Source organism: Hippocampus comes, unplaced genomic scaffold (genome assembly GCF_001891065.2).
Source record: "Hippocampus comes isolate QL1 unplaced genomic scaffold, H_comes_QL1_v1.1 scaffold275, whole genome shotgun sequence".
Lineage (NCBI taxonomy): Eukaryota > Metazoa > Chordata > Actinopteri > Syngnathiformes > Syngnathidae > Hippocampus > Hippocampus comes.
Genome location: NW_017804971.1, coordinates 127,646 through 149,966, shown reverse-complemented (window position 1 = coordinate 149,966; position 22,321 = coordinate 127,646). Strand labels below are relative to the sequence as shown.

General features: G+C 41.5%; 2 protein-coding genes across 3 annotated transcripts; both read right to left on the bottom strand.

The window, feature by feature from the left end:
- Nucleotides 1-20: 20 nt before the first annotated feature.
- cnsta (consortin, connexin sorting protein a) lies at nucleotides 21-15,921 on the bottom strand. Its single transcript, XM_019890842.1, has 18 exons — nucleotides 15,759-15,921; nucleotides 13,036-13,143; nucleotides 12,369-12,752; nucleotides 11,162-11,751; nucleotides 9,993-10,023; nucleotides 9,176-9,262; nucleotides 8,618-8,699; nucleotides 8,124-8,145; nucleotides 7,886-7,946; nucleotides 6,734-7,257; nucleotides 6,280-6,471; nucleotides 5,374-5,527; nucleotides 5,044-5,076; nucleotides 4,800-4,949; nucleotides 3,648-4,171; nucleotides 3,194-3,385; nucleotides 2,288-2,441; nucleotides 21-1,990 (listed from the first exon to the last, which is right to left on the bottom strand). The coding sequence occupies exons 2-18, from the start codon at nucleotides 13,046-13,048 to the stop codon at nucleotides 1,779-1,781; spliced, it is 3,405 nt and encodes a 1,134-aa protein (XP_019746401.1). The 5' UTR covers nucleotides 13,049-13,143; nucleotides 15,759-15,921; the 3' UTR covers nucleotides 21-1,778.
- A 593-nt stretch (nucleotides 15,922-16,514) lies between these two features.
- Nucleotides 16,515-21,852, bottom strand: tfb2m (transcription factor B2, mitochondrial). 2 transcript variants are annotated; one of them, XM_019891192.1, is made up of 10 exons: nucleotides 21,636-21,845; nucleotides 20,979-21,315; nucleotides 20,378-20,567; nucleotides 20,159-20,250; nucleotides 19,627-19,780; nucleotides 19,392-19,540; nucleotides 18,463-18,552; nucleotides 17,904-17,960; nucleotides 17,675-17,823; nucleotides 16,515-17,426 (listed from the first exon to the last, which is right to left on the bottom strand). In XM_019891192.1, the coding sequence occupies exons 2-10, from the start codon at nucleotides 21,270-21,272 to the stop codon at nucleotides 17,237-17,239; spliced, it is 1,365 nt and encodes a 454-aa protein (XP_019746751.1). In that variant the 5' UTR covers nucleotides 21,273-21,315; nucleotides 21,636-21,845; the 3' UTR covers nucleotides 16,515-17,236. The 2 variants fall into 2 exon arrangements, with proteins under 2 accessions (XP_019746751.1, XP_019746760.1); XM_019891201.1 differs by having other exon boundaries at nucleotides 17,312-17,426; nucleotides 17,909-17,960; nucleotides 21,636-21,852.
- Between the last annotated feature and the right edge of the window lie 469 nt (nucleotides 21,853-22,321).

The following is a 22,321-nucleotide window of genomic DNA, read 5'->3' as shown; positions in this document are numbered from 1 at the left end:
AAGGAAAAAACACAATTAAATCCATGTTTCAACCCCAGACTTTACTTCAGGTTAGACATGAACAGGTACCAAAGATTTTTTTTTCTCCCCAAGCTCAAACCTCAGTGATTTGATTGGAAACAATGCTTTGTTAAGATTTCATTAAAAGAAAATACAAAATAGAAAAGTTCAGATCGTGTTTTACATTAAAATCTGCAGGCAACAAAGACATTTACCGTTACATGACTTTTTTAAATGTATTTCTTTCAACACAAATTCTCAACATATTGAGACTGTCTCTTTTCGTTTTAACGTGGGACATCCACAAATTTTCAGACCAAAGTGAACATGGCTGTCGTCAGCTCATGAGTGTCACGCAGAACTTAATGATACACATTGCCATTTTGCTCTTTTTGTACATTTATGCTCATAAGAGAAGACGAACATGATTATCTAATGTGACAATAATGTGACCTGCCTGGTAGAAAAGTAAAAAACAAACAAACAAACAAACAAATTACACGTGCTGTTAAAAAGCAATGATTACAAGATAAAGTAGCTCGATGAGTAATGCCATCATGAAAGATTAGAAGCTTCTCTAATGTGCAACAACAATTAAGTGAGGAAAATGATCAAAGTGATCAAAATGTTTGCATCTGTTGAGTCATAAATTAAGAAACAATTAAACAACATTTTCTGAGTCATCTGAGCCAGCCAGACGACTCGTGCAAATAAAAACAAGAAGGAATCTACAATGCTTTACCTCATGATGTGAACTTTTGATAATACTGCTTTAATCTAAGACGATTCATAATGCATATAAGACACGGCATGGAAGCGCCTCTGATGTGTGAAAACTATAACTTTACAGTATTTTATATTTTCAGCCTGTTTGCGGGCATCCGACACAACATGCAACAGGACATGTATAGATACCGGATGCAGAAACGCTTTAATAATCAAAATTGAATGTTGAAGAAAAGCTCTCCACCCAAAGGGTAAAGAAACTTTCAAATTTGGGGAAACAAAACAGCAGTGGCTCTCGACAATGAGGATGCTCCCCAGAAATCCTGAGATGCAAAGACCCAACTGGGCAGACACAATGCTACATAACATCACACAGATATTGAATAAGTATTAGTTGCAAGAGGTCTCTAGTCTGAGGATAATATTGCAATATTACAACAACATAACAAATCGTACCAGTCATGTTAAACATTCCTGTAGCTGTAAGTTTTAGATCAGTTTATAAAAGTACAAGTGGAACACACTGCCAAGTGGTCGAACAATGCATAGCTGAAGAACAGTGTCATTTGCCGTAAATTGTCTGTGGTCCGGCAACAGCTCAATTTCGATTAAAAAGAAAACTTGAAGATTGCGTAAATGCCTTACATATGACTGAAAACATTCATTCAGCGTGTTAAGACATGATTAAGATTTTAGCAATGCACGATTTTTTTTTTCATTTGTGATTAGACAAAAAAAATACAAGTTCATAAAAGCAACCCTGGAGGTTGCAACGGTTTGCAAAATGCCCATGAGGCCGTTATTTGTGCAGCATGTGTAGAGAGCACGTTGGAGCCCTCCGGTTAAAACCTTTTTTTTTCCCCCTTAAAACACCTGACTGCAGTGTCAGTTGTTATTCCTGTGATCTTGAGTGAGGCCAGTGAGAAGTATGGATCCAGTCTTGGTAGATTTCTTAACTCTGGGGGTCCTGACATGTCCCCACTTCTCTCATTTCCTGGATGACACTGACCTGTACGAAGTAGATTGTTGTCTGTCCCTTTTTTGACGAGCCGTTATGTCGAACTCGGGCCTAACCACTGATGGATCTGAGCTACTGCGCGTTGCACCTGTCCAAAGTAAAAGTCCACATTTCTGGAAAAGTCCTGGCATACAGAGGAGTGCACGTCACCCAGAGCACAGTAAAGGGTGGTGCCGCCCATGCTGATCACCACAGTAACCAGACAAAGCAGAAAGAGTAGCAGGCAGGAGTCTCTGCCACCAACATCTGCAAAAACAGAGTTTAAAATTAATTACTTAATAAAGGGTAGGCAAATGGCCATCCCATCCATCCATTTTCTGTACCATAGCTGAGTCTATCCTAAGCCTTCTCTTGGCAAAATATGGACTAAACTCTGGACTGGTCTCCAGTCAATCACTGGGCTGATACAGAGACAGACAAGCACTCTCAAGCCACTCAGCGGGAACTGAACCCACACTGAAGTCAGCCAGGTAGACTGATGACTGGTGATTCATGCATTTCAGGTATATGAGAAAATATCATGGCGAGAAACCAGAAACTCACCACTATCAAAGCCATCATCTGCTACTTTGAAGCGGACCCGTCTTTTGGTCGTGGGTTTGTTGGACCTGGACTCCGGACTAGCAGACATACTAAAATTGTCGGTAGGCATATTCCTCTTCTTCAAGATGGAGATGAGGCCAGAGGCAGGAGATATCTGGGAGAGCACAGAATAAAGAACAGAATATGATGAAAACCATCTCCATCGCTTTCTTTATTAAAGACTCGGCTTTGGACTCAATACTAGGTGCCAGTGCATGGCACAGTAAGCAGAACCGAACTCTGAACTACATCCTCCACCCTCCCTCCAAAACATTTCTTACGCTGCAGTCGGCAGTACATGCCCCAAACAATCAATAAATGGCGAGTCAGCACTAATGGATGCCGATCTCTGTTGCCTTTGTTTCGACAACAGTAGCAGCATAGATCTCAAAATAATGTCTGGGTTGTTATGTTGATAGGGGGAAAAAGGTACACAAAAAATGGCTGTCAACAATCTCTGGGACTGACAAAAAAATGAAGCATATTTAAATCAGACTGTGAAGATAAGACATGACAACATACCGTACGCCAGTGGCTCTTCACATTCAGTAATATACAATTACAGAGAGCAACTCGAGACCAATGGTGTGCATGGCACATCCCAAACAATCAATAAATGGCAACTCGGCACTAACTGAAGACCCTTCTCTAATTCAGCTGCCGTTGTAGGGCACGTTAGCACGTTTGCTAATGCTGACAATTGAAACCGATGTATCAATTATGTTCAGAGAGACGCTAAATTAGCTTTGATGGGCAACGTGACACGAGCAGGGTATGGCAATAATGTTGTTGTGCGGCCTATGAAAATCACAATGAACATGTGGGGTCAAAGGCTGAACTATTAAGTAAGCGCGAAGGTGTACAGACCTCCTCGACAGTGATGAGTTTTGCCATGTCGTCCAGTGTGATCGCTTCTGGGAAGAAATCAGCCCGCTCAGCCTCGTATTCGTCCTCCTCCTCCTCCTCTTCCTCGCTGCCCCGCTTGGGGTGTTTCAGAAAAGCCTCTTGAGGAAGGTGGGCATCATCATCATCCTTCTGCAGGCTGCTTTTATTTCCTCCCTGCAGCCGAGACGGAACGCAGCGCTTTACAGAGTACACATCCATATTCAGGAAACAGCAACAGATGTTCCAGTCCTACTAGCTTTGCGCTAACAGTTTGGGGACAGATTTTCCTTTAGTGGCAAGTGCAACAAAGAGGCACTTGAAAAGTTCAACAGGTCAGACCAAATCTACCGCCAAAAGAAATATAAAACTTGACTGTAAAATACTGACATTAAAAAATGTGAATAGCAAAACCACTTTAACAAAATAGGATTTGTACCTTGATCTCTTGACAAATCTCTTCTTTTTCTGCCACTTGAGTTTCCTGGTGCAGATGTTCCACCTGCACATCTAACCCACTGACTGCTTTCGTCCCTCCCTCGCCCTCTTCTTCTTCAGTCTCATCTTCCATCATCAGCGGCTCTGCTGCCTCTCCTACATTGCTCCGCTCGCCTTCCCTATTCACCTCCTTTTCCTGTGTCGAACCTAAATCTCCACCCTGCTGCTCTGCGGGTTTGGTCTGATCCATTTGTCCAGCTTCAGAGGGGTGTAACACATCTCTCAGGGCTGGAGTGGTGTGTTCCGGACACTCCCCTTGCTCTCTGCCACTGGCCTCCTCCTCAGCCCGCTCAGTCCCATGGAAACCATCCGTCCCTTCTAAATTGCATTCAGGGGATTCCCTATCCTTTTTGTCGGGGTAATCGAGTCCATGTGACAGATGAATGGAGGGTGTGAGTAGATGGACGGTCTGTGGACAGGAGGAGTCTTCGGCTCTATTCTCCATCCTCCCTTCAGCGTGACGGGCTGAAGAAAAGGAGCCACAAATTAGGACGTTATAAAAGAATATAAATGTTTTACTACCGTTGACAGACAGGAAGTATATTGAAAACAAGTGGTGGATTCATTCTCTATAAAAATATTTACTTTTCTGTTCATGGGAGGGCATCCCAAATGGAGACACTCCCCTCCAAAAGTTTTAGAAGGGCAAGGTCAGTTCCTTTGATTTTGTTGTAAAATGAAGACAGTTGGGTTTTAAATGAAAAGATGTTCGGCCAAAGTTCAGAAATCCAGATTTTATTCACATTTAGATGTGTTCAACATTTCAGGACAGAGCGCCTTTTGTTTCAGGAGCACCTTCTGTTTGAAGCCACCCACAAGTGTTCGAACAGGTGACCGATGGATATTTCTAGTTGCTCAGGTATTACTTTTCGATTAATTGCTTAAACATTAGATAGTACTTCTTTTTGTCTTTGGGTTTCAGTTTTTTTTTTCCGCAAACAGGAAGACCAGAGAGCTGTCTATGGGAGAAAAGCAAACCATTTATAAGCGGAGAGAAGTGGGGGAAAAAAAATCAATCAGCAACAAACCTCTGTAAACATGGAGGAGCATTTTATGCGCGTGACAACTTTCTCTCTCTCCCACACTCGCTCACCTGATGGAGGTAATGCATCTCCTTGTTCAAGCAGGGGACTTAAGAAGCCCAGAGATGCAGACTGTAAACACATATATACAAACTCTTGAGCAAAAAAACTAACAAAAAATATCAACAATTGAATATGTTTTCTCCCCCTTTTATACACACACACACACACACACACACACACACACACACACACACACAAACACACACACAGACACACACAAACACACAGATTAAAAAAAAAAAAAAGTCTTACCGCTAAGCAGGCAGGAGTCTCTGCCACCAACATCTGCAAAAACAGAGTTTAAAATTAATTACTTAATAAAGGGTAGGCAAATGGCCATCCCATCCATCCATTTTCTGTACCATAGCTGAGTCTATCCTAAGCCTTCTCTTGGCAAAATATGGACTAAACTCTGGACTGGTCTCCAGTCAATCACTGGGCTGATACAGAGACAGACAAGCACTCTCAAGCCACTCAGCGGGAACTGAACCCACACTGAAGTCAGCCAGGTAGACTGATGACTGGTGATTCATGCATTTCAGGTATATGAGAAAATATCATGGCGAGAAACCAGAAACTCACCACTATCAAAGCCATCATCTGCTACTTTGAAGCGGACCCGTCTTTTGGTCGTGGGTTTGTTGGACCTGGACTCCGGACTAGCAGACATACTAAAATTGTCGGTAGGCATATTCCTCTTCTTCAAGATGGAGATGAGGCCAGAGGCAGGAGATATCTGGGAGAGCACAGAATAAAGAACAGAATATGATGAAAACCATCTCCATCGCTTTCTTTATTAAAGACTCGGCTTTGGACTCAATACTAGGTGCCAGTGCATGGCACAGTAAGCAGAACCGAACTCTGAACTACATCCTCCACCCTCCCTCCAAAACATTTCTTACGCTGCAGTCGGCAGTACATGCCCCAAACAATCAATAAATGGCGAGTCAGCACTAATGGATGCCGATCTCTGTTGCCTTTGTTTCGACAACAGTAGCAGCATAGATCTCAAAATAATGTCTGGGTTGTTATGTTGATAGGGGGAAAAAGGTACACAAAAAATGGCTGTCAACAATCTCTGGGACTGACAAAAAAATGAAGCATATTTAAATCAGACTGTGAAGATAAGACATGACAACATACCGTACGCCAGTGGCTCTTCACATTCAGTAATATACAATTACAGAGAGCAACTCGAGACCAATGGTGTGCATGGCACATCCCAAACAATCAATAAATGGCAACTCGGCACTAACTGAAGACCCTTCTCTAATTCAGCTGCCGTTGTAGGGCACGTTAGCACGTTTGCTAATGCTGACAATTGAAACCGATGTATCAATTATGTTCAGAGAGACGCTAAATTAGCTTTGATGGGCAACGTGACACGAGCAGGGTATGGCAATAATGTTGTTGTGCGGCCTATGAAAATCACAATGAACATGTGGGGTCAAAGGCTGAACTATTAAGTAAGCGCGAAGGTGTACAGACCTCCTCGACAGTGATGAGTTTTGCCATGTCGTCCAGTGTGATCGCTTCTGGGAAGAAATCAGCCCGCTCAGCCTCGTATTCGTCCTCCTCCTCCTCCTCTTCCTCGCTGCCCCGCTTGGGGTGTTTCAGAAAAGCCTCTTGAGGAAGGTGGGCATCATCATCATCCTTCTGCAGGCTGCTTTTATTTCCTCCCTGCAGCCGAGACGGAACGCAGCGCTTTACAGAGTACACATCCATATTCAGGAAACAGCAACAGATGTTCCAGTCCTACTAGCTTTGCGCTAACAGTTTGGGGACAGATTTTCCTTTAGTGGCAAGTGCAACAAAGAGGCACTTGAAAAGTTCAACAGGTCAGACCAAATCTACCGCCAAAAGAAATATAAAACTTGACTGTAAAATACTGACATTAAAAAATGTGAATAGCAAAACCACTTTAACAAAATAGGATTTGTACCTTGATCTCTTGACAAATCTCTTCTTTTTCTGCCACTTGAGTTTCCTGGTGCAGATGTTCCACCTGCACATCTAACCCACTGACTGCTTTCGTCCCTCCCTCGCCCTCTTCTTCTTCAGTCTCATCTTCCATCATCAGCGGCTCTGCTGCCTCTCCTACATTGCTCCGCTCGCCTTCCCTATTCACCTCCTTTTCCTGTGTCGAACCTAAATCTCCACCCTGCTGCTCTGCGGGTTTGGTCTGATCCATTTGTCCAGCTTCAGAGGGGTGTAACACATCTCTCAGGGCTGGAGTGGTGTGTTCCGGACACTCCCCTTGCTCTCTGCCACTGGCCTCCTCCTCAGCCCGCTCAGTCCCATGGAAACCATCCGTCCCTTCTAAATTGCATTCAGGGGATTCCCTATCCTTTTTGTCGGGGTAATCGAGTCCATGTGACAGATGAATGGAGGGTGTGAGTAGATGGACGGTCTGTGGACAGGAGGAGTCTTCGGCTCTATTCTCCATCCTCCCTTCAGCGTGACGGGCTGAAGAAAAGGAGCCACAAATTAGGACGTTATAAAAGAATATAAATGTTTTACTACCGTTGACAGACAGGAAGTATATTGAAAACAAGTGGTGGATTCATTCTCTATAAAAATATTTACTTTTCTGTTCATGGGAGGGCATCCCAAATGGAGACACTCCCCTCCAAAAGTTTTAGAAGGGCAAGGTCAGTTCCTTTGATTTTGTTGTAAAATGAAGACAGTTGGGTTTTAAATGAAAAGATGTTCGGCCAAAGTTCAGAAATCCAGATTTTATTCACATTTAGATGTGTTCAACATTTCAGGACAGAGCGCCTTTTGTTTCAGGAGCACCTTCTGTTTGAAGCCACCCACAAGTGTTCGAACAGGTGACCGATGGATATTTCTAGTTGCTCAGGTATTACTTTTCGATTAATTGCTTAAACATTAGATAGTACTTCTTTTTGTCTTTGGGTTTCAGTTTTTTTTTTCCGCAAACAGGAAGACCAGAGAGCTGTCTATGGGAGAAAAGCAAACCATTTATAAGCGGAGAGAAGTGGGGGAAAAAAAATCAATCAGCAACAAACCTCTGTAAACATGGAGGAGCATTTTATGCGCGTGACAACTTTCTCTCTCTCCCACACTCGCTCACCTGATGGAGGTAATGCATCTCCTTGTTCAAGCAGGGGACTTAAGAAGCCCAGAGATGCAGACTGTAAACACATATATACAAACTCTTGAGCAAAAAAACTAACAAAAAATATCAACAATTGAATATGTTTTCTCCCCCTTTTATACACACACACACACACACACACACACACACACACACACAAACACACACACAGACACACACAAACACACAGATTAAAAAAAAAAAAAAGTCTTACCGCTACATCTGATGCGTTTGGTCTATGACAAGAAGACAAATTAAGACATGTAAGATAGGTGATGCTTGAGTACTCTGCCAATCTAATATTAGCCCGAGCATATTTCCCAGGCTATTAGAATGTGTGCGTGCGTGTGTTTCTGAGCGTGTGACAGAGTCAAATGAGGTGAAACCTTAGCAGCACGACAGCTCAAATATCTGAAAGTGCACAAGTAGCAGTAGTATCTTTGAATCATCACTGCAATACTCGCCCCCGCATAAAGACAAACTCTGCATTTACGCGAGTATGAACGGAGTTTCAAGAAAATATAACACAAAAGGTGGCTGCACATGCAAGCATTACACTCCTCCCACCTTGTGTATTTATTTTTGGATATGCAGTCCTGTATATTTTTGCTTGACATGTTATTTCTTTATTAAGTTTTCTGGAACTGCGTGACTTGGAATACATTCGTCTGCCTGCCTGACAGTGTAAACACAAAGACACATACTGACCGGGTGTGTGTCTGGCAGATGTCTCTGAGAGTGTCCAGATGTCGGGCTTCTAGGCTAGGCGAACTTCTTGTACACCGACTTTCTATGAGGGAAAAAAAACAAAGACAGAAATATGATTACAATGAATAAATTGGTGAGACTTTAAATTTGGTCAGCTATCTAGATTGTTTGACTTTAAGTCAGCTCGCTGAACTAGGTTGTAATCGCCTAGATGAGCTGGGCTCAGTGTGATGTAAACTGACCAGGTTTCAGGACAGATGGAGACAGAAAGTAGGCAATCTATCTATCTGTGCCCCCCTAGCCCAAAGTCAGCTGAGATAGGCCACAAATCTTGTGAGGATAAGCGGTCCGGAGAATGATGGATGGAAAGACACTGTAATGTAATGTATTTGTCACTTCTTAGGTGACAAATAGATTAAAAAAAGTGCAGCATGAATATGGACGTGGTCTCTATATTGTTTCGTATTCAACTAAAGGTTTTTTTAACACCACTAGTCCTGCCTGCTAATAAACGTTCAGCGAAAAAAAAAAAAAGTAGCACGGGTTAGTGTAAATTACCCCACTGTTTCTGGAGAGCATTTAGGTTGTCCAACACTCTCTGGTGATACAGCCTCTCCAGTTGAATGCACTCTAAAGCCAACTGGTCTGAACAGCACAAGTTAAAGACGATACATAACGGCTCTAGAGATACAACATAGGCTGCATTCGTCGTCTTGTCTTCCTTGTCATAACTTGTGTCATGGCCTGGAGAAAAAAAAAAACAGAGGAACAAAGTGAAACGTGTCGAGGATGAAGTAGCGCTCATGTTTATGTATATGTGCGAGCAACCATAATACAATACTTCTTTGACTTGGCTCAATAACCCCTCTCTCACCAAACAGCCTTCTTTCTATACATGAAGAGATGCCGTGCGTCATGCAGGGCATGCTGTAGCTAGGCAAGCTCTGCCTTGTATCTTTCTTAAAATGCTTTGTTTTTTTTCCTCAGATGACATCTCCTTTTCCTGTTTTCTGACATCTCTCTAACGATGAATCGCACGTTCCCCTACTTTGACGGATTATATTGCGGCAGATGGTTCACTGGTTATGACTACAAGAACACTTTGCTTGAGTATTTGTTCAAATAAAGATAGGTTGACATCAAGACCAATAGTTTTGTCTGATGCTTTCTGCTGTGATTTATCAGTTATTTTTTCTCATTCCGGGCAAATGAATTTCAGTTAGCTGTGTGTACAATTTATAGTCAATCGGGGATGATAGTTTTTAGGACTTGCAGAGTACGATGTAGAAAAAAAAATCTGCGCACCACAAAAAAAAATAAATAAAAAAAAAAAGCCCGTGCCTAAACACATCAACACATACAATGATAAGGATACAATCTTCATGATGGACAGAGGCCTCGGCAATCTGCAGGGAGAGATAACAACCGTCAAATCATGTCACGCGTTAGTTATCATTTGTGAGAGAAGAATCACTCTGGAGGATGAAACTAGATTCAGCCAAAATGCAATGAAAATGAAAGAAAGCGGAAAAACATCAGGACAATAAGGAGATGCCACAAGGGAAACTCTACCTCTCGTCAGCCAGTGTCAGTGTCACTTTTATGTAGCTCGGCTGATTACAGAACAAGTGTGTATGTGTCTCAAGTGTAAGCGAGAGCAAGAGATGACACAAACAGCTCTCACATTTCAATTTAAAGGACCAGTACCTATTTAGAAGGATCTACTGTATTAGCAGAAGAAAAGAAGATTCGATCAAATCCGCATGTTAAATTAAAATAATGATAGACAGTACAAATAAGTCCATAATAATAGCTCTGACCTTAAAATGGCTCCAACCGATTGTTTTTGCCTATTAAACTGGTCTCTGCAGAGTATTGTGTGTGGGTCTGAAAGCGCTGCACACCTCATTAAGCTAATGACTGTACCTGCTGGCCTAGAAGCATCTATATTGTCACTGTCCTGTGAGAAAAACATGGACCTTTATGTCCATTTTCGTCATTGTAAAACATTTCATGTTAACGGGGTGTCCAAAACGCGGACATCCCATAACGTTTAAAAGAAAAAAGGACAAAAATGGACCTGTGTGTTTTTCACAAGGACAGCGACAATATGCAAAGATGAGCAAAACAAGAGGTACGCTCGAACTTTAACACATCCCCTACCACACTATCTCCAGCTCTTTTGAATAACCTCTTTTTAAAAGTGCTGCGTGTTCCCAAAATGCATGAAAGAAATTCTATGTCTCATTAAGAACGAGTCTTGCATACCTAAAACACATTCTTGCAGGTGTCTATTCTTAACGCATCAATAAAGCAAACTGAGAGAAATATTTTTCAACTCGGCGCACACATCTTGCCCAGCAGGTAGCAAACTCAACTATTTGAGAGTAATGATACCTGTGTATGCGTCTGAATACAGTGTTGCGTGGATGTTTTAAAATGACATCTCACCTAGGAGGTATAAGTAGATAATGTCTTTTTTTAAGGTGTAAGAATATTTGGGACATTTGGGGGCGAAATACAAGTTAAAAAAAAACTGGTTACCTGATGAAGGTCTTGTGGAAGGCAAGTATCATCTCCGCTCTTGGCCAACTGTTCCAGGGAAGCCATCAGAGTAGAGATGGGCCTTATGGTGGGCACTGAAGAGGAAGTATACGGATCTGTGTGTATAGGTGTCATTTGAGAAGTGGAGTGCGCACCAGTCGTTGTATGCCCTGTAGGGGCGGCAAAGGGCTGTGCTGTTTGGCTATTATATGCGTCGGAAGTAATGGGCTTCATGACGGATGTCGTCTCCAAGTGAAGGTCAGATAGACTAGGGCATGCGAGCCCTTCAAAGGGGGGAGAGGAAGCGGTAAGAGGTTCTGAAGTGGAGTGTGCATTTCTGGCAGTCGTTGCTGAGATATGTTCAGGTCCATCAGTGCAACTCAGGCCTGTGTCTGAAGTTAAAGATAGATGAGAAGACAGCACGGGCCCTGTGATGAAGGCATGTCCTGGTGTGCTGGACGCAAGCCCACCAAAGTCCACTTCACTCCGGCCCAGTTCCAACCGGCTGATGGGACATGATGTTTCCTGGAGGACAGGGGATGTAGGCTCTGGACTCGTCCCAGGACTGAAAGGATTCTCCAGCAGACTTCCTGCAGACGAAGAGGACATAAAATCAAGTGTAAGCGCATATTATTTTTATACTTTGCAGGTTTGGACAAAAGCACACGTAGTTTTACGTACGTGAAAACTGCAGGTTACAGAGAGAGTTGTGAAAAGTGTTCTTCATTTGTGTGTTTATAACTGCATTTTACTGCCCTCAAGTGTGGTCACTTGCACACACTCCAGAAGGAGCAGCACAATGGCAAGTAAAATGAGGCAAAAATGAATAAATAAATACATGTGTGGTGAACACTGTTTAATACTTTTGATTAATTTAAATTGTGTCATGACTGTAATGTTTTCATAAAGTACAACAATATAGAGTGCTATTTTTCACATTAAAAAGCACTTTACAAAAATACCTTCTTTTTTTTCTTTTTTTTTATTAGAGAATTTAGCTCAAACTGTAAAGAGTCCATGTGTGTCAATGTGAATGTGAGCGTTAATGGCTGTTTTGTGTTTGATTAGTGACCAGTCCAGGGTGTAACTCAATATTGAGCAGTGTCGTCAGAAATAACCGTTGACAATTCGTACTCGATAATTCTGAAGTGTTTACTTTTAAAAAGATAAGTGTTTTTGTCCATGTCATGTCACCTGCTTTCTGTACCTGTTTCTGAATAGGAGGAATCACTCATGGGTGTATCTGGAAACTGGCAGTGCATTTGGCAACTTGATGCCTCTGATTCCTCCTCTTCATCCTTCATCAGCTCATCAGTATCCTGTTCTTCTTCATTGCTTGCACTTTTGTGTCTCTCCAATTCCTCCTTGTTCTCCCCATTGTTGTTGAGAGATGCTTTCAAGGGGAGTCCAGCTCCGAAATCATTTTGTAGAGCTGACGTCTGTTCAATCCGAGTGGCTGGGTTGATCTCGTTGAGATTTTGAGGTTGGGCAGTGTGAGGTTCGGGGTGGGGTTTGTTGTCACAACAGTCGTCCTCAGCAACCACAACTTGTGACATTACTTTGCCCTCATCGCCCTCATTGTCCAACTGACCTGGAGTCAATGGGAAAACACATGAACGTAACGAAAGAAAAAGACATCCATTGATTTCACAATACACTGTAAAATTAGGTAATAAATTTGACCTCATATCTAAGTAGCTGACTTTTTGATTGTCCAAGTTTAGTAAATATCTGGAGCTACTGGTCAATTGATTCAAAGACAAGAAACAATAAATTAGTTTTCTCTAAGTATGAAATTCAATATCAATATTTGGGGCATGCAGACATATGACATGTTTCTTTGTGGCTTTCATTATTACATTTATCACACTCACCACCATGATCCATCAGGCTCCACCCTCACAACCTTTGACCTTTCAGCTTGCTCTCACCAGTCAAGCAAGCCCTCCACCCAGTCACAAGAGAGAAATGAAGAATGGCCGCTGTGAAAGGGAAAAACGAAAAACACATGACACAAGTTAACTAATAATCTGCTCATCTGACTCATCAGTGTGAGTAAGCGCAAGAGGGGTAAAAGGAAAAATAAACAGGTCCAACGTCATTCCTGAGGTGCCAAACAAATCATTCTGGCCCCTAAGTACAATCCTATGAGCACATCGTAAGTGTCACAAAAGATATCATCTAAAACACATTGCAAACACCAGTGCCACAACTTGTAGAACAAGAATTGGCAAACCTCTCTGTTTGTACCGCATATTTGATTTACCTGGAAGCTGGTCAACAAATCTCTGGAGATCGTTATAAGTAACATTTTAACATTCGTAACTGTGCAGAATCATGGATACAAGTCAACCTCTGTATAGTAAAACTAAAAATAGGGAAACAAAAATGTAATGTGCAATGTAATGTAGCATTTACAAAAAAGGGAAGAGGAAAAGAAAAAATGTAATCTTGTAGATCAGTCAATGACATGCATTGCACTTTTTAATAGGGGATCACAGAACACGACATGATGTTTTGCCAACATCGCAGTATACAGCACTGTATAGTGATTATGCATTCATCAATACTGGAATATTTGCCTTACTTACTTTGGTTCTGTATAGCAGTGGTTCACAACTTTTTTCACACCAGATTGGTTTCAAGTAATTACATATTTTGATAGACTGCCACAAAAAGGTCATTTCCTATTACCCCGTTGCAATTGAGCTTGTTTCTCTTTAACGATACGACAAAGCATATTTTGATGGCTTAATTTCCACATTTGCAAACCTGCTGTATGGACTTACTGTAATTCTCTGAGAGCACAGCATAGTCATTTTTGCAAATAAAAATCGAGAAATCAATGTCCACACCTTGGAGACTGGCCTTTGGATTGTCAACACGCTGTAGGGCTGACAATTGAACTCGTAAGTATAAATGAGTGTCGCTTATCGTTAGAAAAGGTACATAAATGGTCCAACGGGGCAAAGGGACGATTTGTGTATCTTTTTGTTTGCATGTAAGGGTACAAACGAGTGCTAGGCCTGTATAAAAGAATTGCAAAAGAGCGAACTGCTGTATGCAATGCACTTTTTACAAAAGTAACAGTAAGAGTAGTAATCTTGACCGGGAATGGGAAACCTACTGCTTGCTCTTTAAACCAACTGACGGTTCTTGTGAAGAAAAAAAAAAGTTTTTTTCCCATGGTGGGGGTTTACTGTTGCACATTTCCTTTTTTCTTTTTCTTTTTTTCTTTTTTTTTTAAAACAGTTAAAAAAGGTTGCAATTTGGAAGCATTAGGAAAATGCCCAGTGTGACAACAGTTGAGAAGCACTGGTTTATAGGATGGTAGCAAGACCAACCATGTTGAATGTCGGAGACCGCAGCAATGATCAAAAGACAGGACGAGACAGGTTAATGTTGGCAGAGTTGAAGATGATGAGATTCTTTGTTGGGGGTGAGTGACAAGGATGTACAGGATCAGGAATGAGCTCATCATAGGGGATAGTAGACTTGCAGGTTTTGAGACAAAACTACAGGCAGCAGATTGAGTGGGCTTGGACATGTGTAGAGGAGGTGCATTGGATATCAGTTGAAAGATGCCGGAAATGGAGCAGCCAGGTGGAAGGGAAGAGGAAGAACAAAGAGGAAACTTATGTATGGCGTGAGGGGGCAGAAGATGGAGAGGACACGGAGATAGATACAAGAGGATGATATCCTGTGCTGAAAGGACATAAGATGCAATAAACATGTTATTCATATATTGAGATTTAACCAATAACAACCTCCATGCCCAATCTCATTGGTGCATTACTTGCCATTGTTTCTTAAATCATCAGCATCCCAAAGTGTCTCTCCCCCACAGAGCTGCCTGTCCATCCAACCACCCATCCTCTCCTCTTCTCTACAGGGGGTCATAAATAATGAAAGACATGAGGAATGGAAAGAGCTCGTCAGCAAGCAGGACAGAAAGAAAAAAAACAAAAGCCACCCAAGAGAAATACCTAATACTACAGTCCAGTATATGGACAGACTATAACACAAACCACAAGGACAGCTCAGTTGGTACACAAACAGTATCTTCACTATCAAGTAACGTCATGGTGTACCTAATGAAATGTCCCTCGGATGTGAGTCGCCTGGACCTGTACGAGCTTTATAGTTCAGCGGCACACATTCCCTGTGACACGACAGGCCTTAATGTGGTGCAACCAAGCACATAGTTCGGTTCGGCGACAGTACCTGTGCTAGCTCACGGCCAAACATCCACATGATTGCTTTAACATTGGCTAGTTGCTGAATGTATTACTTTAAACAACGCTATGCCACGGTTCACTCCGGTTGTGGTCTACGGTTACGATAATTAGCATTATCGTAACGTTACCTGAGCCAAAATTCACATGGCGTGGATGTCTACCTAACTACAGTACGTTACTATCTTGGTCAAGAGGGGTTTATAAAGCATTTTTTCCAGCTATGGTTACAGTTGAGTCACAGTGGAGAGTAGAGCAGTACTGGTTGCTAACGTTAGCTCGGCGTCCACATCTGCACTACACAACACACTTGAACCTTTTAATTGTGTCATTGGACATTCGTTTGCTTTAAGTAACCTTACTTTTCGTTAGCTTCTGAAGGAGCACTGGTTTCGCATCGTCGATGGGCAGGTAATCCAACGGGGACGCCACCTCTCGCTGGCAAGGTTGAAGAAAAGGTGACAGCTTGGATCTGAAGTCAGTGACACCTTGCTGATGTTGTCGCAGTGACAGATATCAGCCACCGGGGGCGATGTTGCTAACATTTATTCTGAGTGCCTCGGTGTCGCCCGAATATAAAGTGGGGCAAATGGCAAACGTGGTAAGACCAGCAGTTAGTTAATTAAAATGCATTGTTTTTGTATCATCTCCTTAAATAACTAATTTAATTTCAATACAAATATTTGTAACATCACCAATTTTAATACAAATATTTCTTGTATGAACTTTCTCATAAATGATCAATATAATTCTTGAATTATGTTTATTAAAAAATAAAAGTTAACTTTTCTAACCTCACAACCAACTAAGTTGTAGATGAGGTTTAAAAAAAAGCTAAAATGTGTGTGTAAATGTGTAAAACTCTATGTCAGAACAGCAAAATTACACATTTTGTAATCATTTCTCGATTTGTCTGTTGGATTTGCTTTTGTAATTTTGTAAGATTATTTTACAGACACCGAACCAATCAATATCACGGGGGAAATGGCTACATGAATGCAAAAAATATATGACTCTTGATAATGTAAATGCTCGCAGGGTCAGATTAAATAACATTCAGGACCATACCATGTCCACCCCTGCTGTAGAACAACCAGAACTTTGACAGCCTTTCAAAGTTTAAACGGTTCAACATTTTTAATTCATCCAAATGTATTACTTTCATGTCAAACGCCGAATGAGTGGACATGGACCTATTTCCCAAAACAGAAAAAAGTGGTATACTGTATTGCAAAAATTTGTGTGACGAAAACAATTCTCATAGAAATATGTTTGCAAGGACAATGATCCTTCCAAACCAAATTACAGTCCTGTACACCGAATTGATGTACATTGTAAATATGACACACAAGCAAACACATTGTGCCATATTAGAAAAGTGAAGTGTTTACCTAAAAATATAAAGCATACAAAACATAATAGATTGAAAAATTTGCACTGGCTGCTACTCTTTAAGATTTTTTTAAAATGTGTAACGTACATAGCTCCTGAGAGGTTTCTAGAAGTAATTACAATGATCAAAATCGGTACAGTAGTTATGCATCAGTCCTCAAGTTGAACTGACATCATACATGTTTTAAGAGCCAACCTCAAGGTTTTCAACACTGAAAGTCAACACACAAGAACTGTATTTTGCCACATTATAAAATACAGTTGTGGTCCATTAATCCACTGTTTACCTTTGATGAGCAATTGTATGCACCTTCAAGGCCATTTGTATATCGTTTCAATTGACCGTGTCCCTGGTTTATATTACAATCGTTGTTTATATTTCACTGCTAATAAATTATACACAAGTTTCATCGATGAACATAATCATTTTGTCAGGTATATACACACTTCAGCCCGATCTCTCTTTCCCAGTGTTCTCCATGATCTCTTCATAAAGCCAGCTCTGAGCAAAATCCTGGCTCTTCTCAATCAATTGGAACAGCTGAAGATATTGCCTCGGAAAAACTTGACCTGTCATGATATCTTCAGGAAGTCCCATCTCGGCCAACAATTTACTCCCGCTGTCAGGTGACCAGAGACTTAGAAAAAGAAAAAAAAAAAAAAAAAGAAAAATTGTAGAAAGGGAATATTTGTCATTAAACTCTTCATTTGCCACCTTCTTTTATCATTTACAGCCAGAAAACACCCATTCAACAATACTGACAAAAACTACTTTTAAAATTTTGACATATTTGCATATCCGTGCTTTCATTTCCCTCACAAGATTAATCAAGATGATATTTAAAATTCGGTCACATTTGAATGGTGTAAGAGTGTGATTGCTTACTTAAGCTTTTTAATAAGTTTCTCCTTCCTCTTTGCCAAACATTGTTTGACCATCACCAAAAGGGTGGAGGCATTTGCGGGCGTGAGGCCGGCAGAGAACAGGTCGGCCCGTGGACGCAGACGAACCAGGCACATGTGATCGTTTGGAAGCTGAGAAGTGAAAGAAAGGTTAACTGTATGAAAAACACCTATGCCAGTCAGGTTAATATATTAATTGAGTAAGTCAGTACAACGCCTTTGGATGAATGTGCACTCTTTTTGGATCCCACAAACGACTCCCAGGGCTCCTGTAAACACAAATGAACAGACTTGAGAATTTGTTAATGTACAGAAACAAATTCCAGTCGGTCATTCTTTTGTGGAACTTATTTTGTAAGGCACCTTCTGTAAGCACATTTTAAACAAATAAAAACAAAAAAAAACTGTTGTCTAACCAAGTAACTATATTCTGTGTCAACATGTTTTTTTCCAGGATATGTTATGATGGGATGAATAATTAATTTTAATGTTAACAATATTACAGTATATAAATCCACTCTACGCAAAAATAACATACTCCAGCAAAATGAAAGCGAACCAATACAAAAGAGCTGAAGATGTATTCAACGATGCTCATTGTTGTTCGTGCAACTTGCTGAGGTGAAGAAATCCACTATATCATCACCAAATGAGAGATTGTCAAAAAAATATTCTTTTTGATGATGATCTCAAATTGGGACAGTCGTACTTTACATTGTGCTCAGTGATTGAACATGCAAACAGAAGTTCATCTTTTGACACATTGTATACCTTGTGAAGGAGTTCAATATGACAGGCCATTTGCCACAAGACACTGAGGGCTCTGTAGTGCCTCATCTGACCAGGAGCTGCCACCATGGTCTGACAGAGAAAGCATACACATACAGTTCAAGTCAATGGTTTGTATATTGCCAGCTGGTTACATGCAGTAGATACTAGGGATGCAAAGATACCAGTATCGGGCATCGGGTGTACTCATAAAAATTCGACATCATTTAGGCTGACATACCTTTGAGATATGCGCCATGTCATCCCTGTTTCTGTACAGATACTTATAGGACACGGACGGATAACCCCACTTTTAGGGGACACTACGACATAGATGACAAACTCCTTGGCTGACGATTTGCGGTGGCTGAACACCAGCTTTTGTGAATGAAAGTCCATCTATCCATCTATTTTCTGATCCACTTTATCCTCACAAGGGTCACGGGGGGTGCTGGAGCCTATCCCAGCTGTCTTCGGGCAGTAGGCAGGGGACACCCTGAACTCAATTTAGAGTGTTCAATAAGCCTGCCATGCATGTTTTTTGGAATGTGGGAGGAAACCGGAGTACCTGGAGGAAACCCACGCAGGCCTGGGGAGAACATGCAAACCCACGACCTCTGAACTGTGAGGTCGATGCGCTAACCACTGGACCACTGGGCCGCTGTGAGGTAAAAATGTTATTACTAGGGGTAATAACATTTTGATTGAATGTTTTCGTTAACACACACTATATTAATCATGACACAGTTGTAATGAGTTGTTTTGTTTTGTCATGTGGGATTTATTCTATTAGTGTTGTATGTTGTCGTATCAGTACTCTGTAACAAGTACACAAATGTAAATCTTGTGCTCAGTCTTGGGGGTATGAGTGGTATGGATGCATCCTTAGTAGATACTTATTCCAGTACTGAAGTATAGTGTAGTCCTCTTACCATGTACTCACGCTCACTCATAAAGAAGTTGAGCTCTATTCTTCCATATCTGTAAATGGACAGCCGTTCAAACAGAGCATAGGCTAATCTCAGCAGGGTGGGACGCTCATTACTCTGTTTCAGGATGGCCACAACTTTCACTGGGAACTCTAAAGAGATACAAATAAATATTAATACAAAATATAACATGAGGAATACAACAAAGGTTTCAGAATTGTGGAACTGTTTGTTTCACCATCCAACCAGTTGGTTTCTGTTATTCCCAAGTCAGTGAATAGTTTGTCAGTGAACATAAGGGGTGGCTTGTTGCTTCCCTCCCAGACAGGGTCCAATTTGAAGAAGTCACAATGAACCACTTGCAGCTGACCATCAAGAAGGCTTTCCAATGCCTAAATTAATGGAACATCACTCAATTCACTTGCTTGTGAAGACTGCCTTCCTCAGCAGTGCATCATCAAATGTTCTTAAGTGGAACCTCCAATGTTGAACACCAAAAGAGTGGTTCAGAGTTGAGTTAGGGAAGGGGGTGCGGGTAATTTAACGTTTCATTTTACAGTGGTTATCGTGACAGCTAAGAATAATAAAATGTTAGCTAGAATTTTGCTTTCACGGCTACTAAAGGTTTTAAAACAAGAAAAATTTGGAAGTCAACCGGCATCATGTAACACATTGTGTTCAACTTTGGAGGTTGCACTGTACATCCACAGTGCATTCGTTCTTCAAACAAGAAAGGTAAATCAAGGAGGCTGTTTGTGGATGTTTCTTACCTGCAACTCCTTCAAGAAAGGTTTCTCTGTCTCAAGAGCCACAACTCGTTGAGCTCCAGCATTGAGCAGGGTCTTAGTCAACACCCCAGGACCTATGTCCGACAAATAAACGCATGGATCTAATATTTCCATTCCACAAAAAAAATATATGTATATGTGCTAAAGATAAACTTGCAGAGGTATTCGAAGCATTATTAATTTTACTGACAAAGCACATACCTGGGTTACATTCCAAGACAACAGTCTTGGCGCTCTGTAGGTCAGGTCCCAGATGCTGTACAACCAGCTTAGCCAACTCTGGGTCCACGATGAAGTGTCTGGACTTTTTACAGGTGCGAGCTTGACGTACATTGTCCTCGACTTCGCCAAGATCCAGGAAATCATAAAAGCACAGAGGACGAAATTGACCCTGAGAAAGATGAAAAAAAGGCTGTTTAATTCACTTTTGCATGTGAACACAACACCGAGAATAAATAATCTAAATACAATCTAAGTGTTTTGAACAGGGCTGGGTCCCAACATTTTAAAGCCAGCAACTTTGTCTCCTTTTTTCAACCACCAGAATTTATAAAAACACTGAGCCACTAAATGGAACTAATTACCTTTACTATGACCATGACTACCACATTTAATAGTAATCTTTACCATTTGGCAGACATGGCATCTGTAAAGATGAAGACCACACAGTGGAGTTTAAAAAGAAAGTGCTCAGAGTAAAATCTGAAAAACATTTCAATACTGACCCTAAAGGGCCAGGCCAGACCTACATAAAGAACACTGAAGAAAAAAAATCTAAGTTTGGGAACAGATAACTGTCTACCTTCATTGCCACAGCAGACAGGTTCCTGTGTGTGAGTGCTGAAGAGGGAGATACTCTTTCTGCATGAGGCTGCTGGGAGTTTGCACCAAGCGTTGGCCGACCAGGCCCAGGGGACAGAGAATCAAGGCTGTAGGTTCTTCTGTGAAACATCGGGACCCAGGGCACTCTAGGAGCCACCAGCAGTGTCCTCCGTAAACAAGACTGACTTGTGATGTCCAGACAGCAAGAGGCGCGAGAGGCCAGCTCCAACAGCCTACAGATGTGAGTGGACATGTTGGACCTACAGACAGCCATCGGACGCTGAAAGGGAATTCAAAAGACCTGGATAGGTCTTTGCCTAAAGGGAGTTGAGAGAATAAAATACATAATTTATATGGATGGATGTGTTTCTCGCCTCTTAAATTGCAGTACATTTACTGCATTGGCCCTGCGAGCACGTGGAAAAGCAACCATTGACGTCACATCTTATCTACTAATTACTTATTCAGCTTTTTGCTTCTAAAATCTTAAACCACTTTTATAAAGCGGAATACAATAGTTAGCACACAAAAAAATTGGGCTCAGAGAGGAGGCTGACAACGTTAGCACATTTGCTAACTGTAAGCTTCTATCGCTAACCAACCAACAAATTGGCTGTCCACACAGAGTAAAACATACCTCAACGTAGAACTCCTCTAGTATGTTCAACTGTAGCGAAGGCCACGTTTCAAATTGGTTTCACTGTCACCCGTTTGCTCGTAAACTCCGTGACATTGAGCTCTATGCATTCTGACCCCACATTTGTTGTGAGCGAAATAGCTCGTGGTGTTGCAGTCGCATAATACGACGTCATTGATGCAGCCATATTGTTGCGGGCACTTCGACGGAAGACTGGGGGAAAATCCACATCATTTTAAAGACAACGCCGTTAACTTTTATACCGTTGCAAACTTCTACCACACATGACTCGTTGTGTCTAATTAGTACTGCGCCTCTATAGAAGTGTCAGTAATGTGATGTGATGGGGGGGGGGTGAACTATCAACAACAATTGTAAAATTATTTCAAATTGTGTATCTATTGCTTTTCCAGTTAGTTAGGCTACCTCCAATGCATTTTAGATTTTGTTGTGCACGCCTTTTTGCAAAGATATGCGCGTAAACGTCGCCGCCATGTTTAATGTGGCTCAGTGGGTTAGCGGCTGCGGTCATGTCGAAACGCTTAGCTTGTCTACATCCGCCGTCGCATGTTCATGATATAGGTCACATATGATACTCGGAATATTTAGAGATTCGTGAATTTTTTTCGTCGCCTTCTGTCTGGATTGGTGGAAAGTGGATTTGACGATTAAAAAGGAGGAGCTTT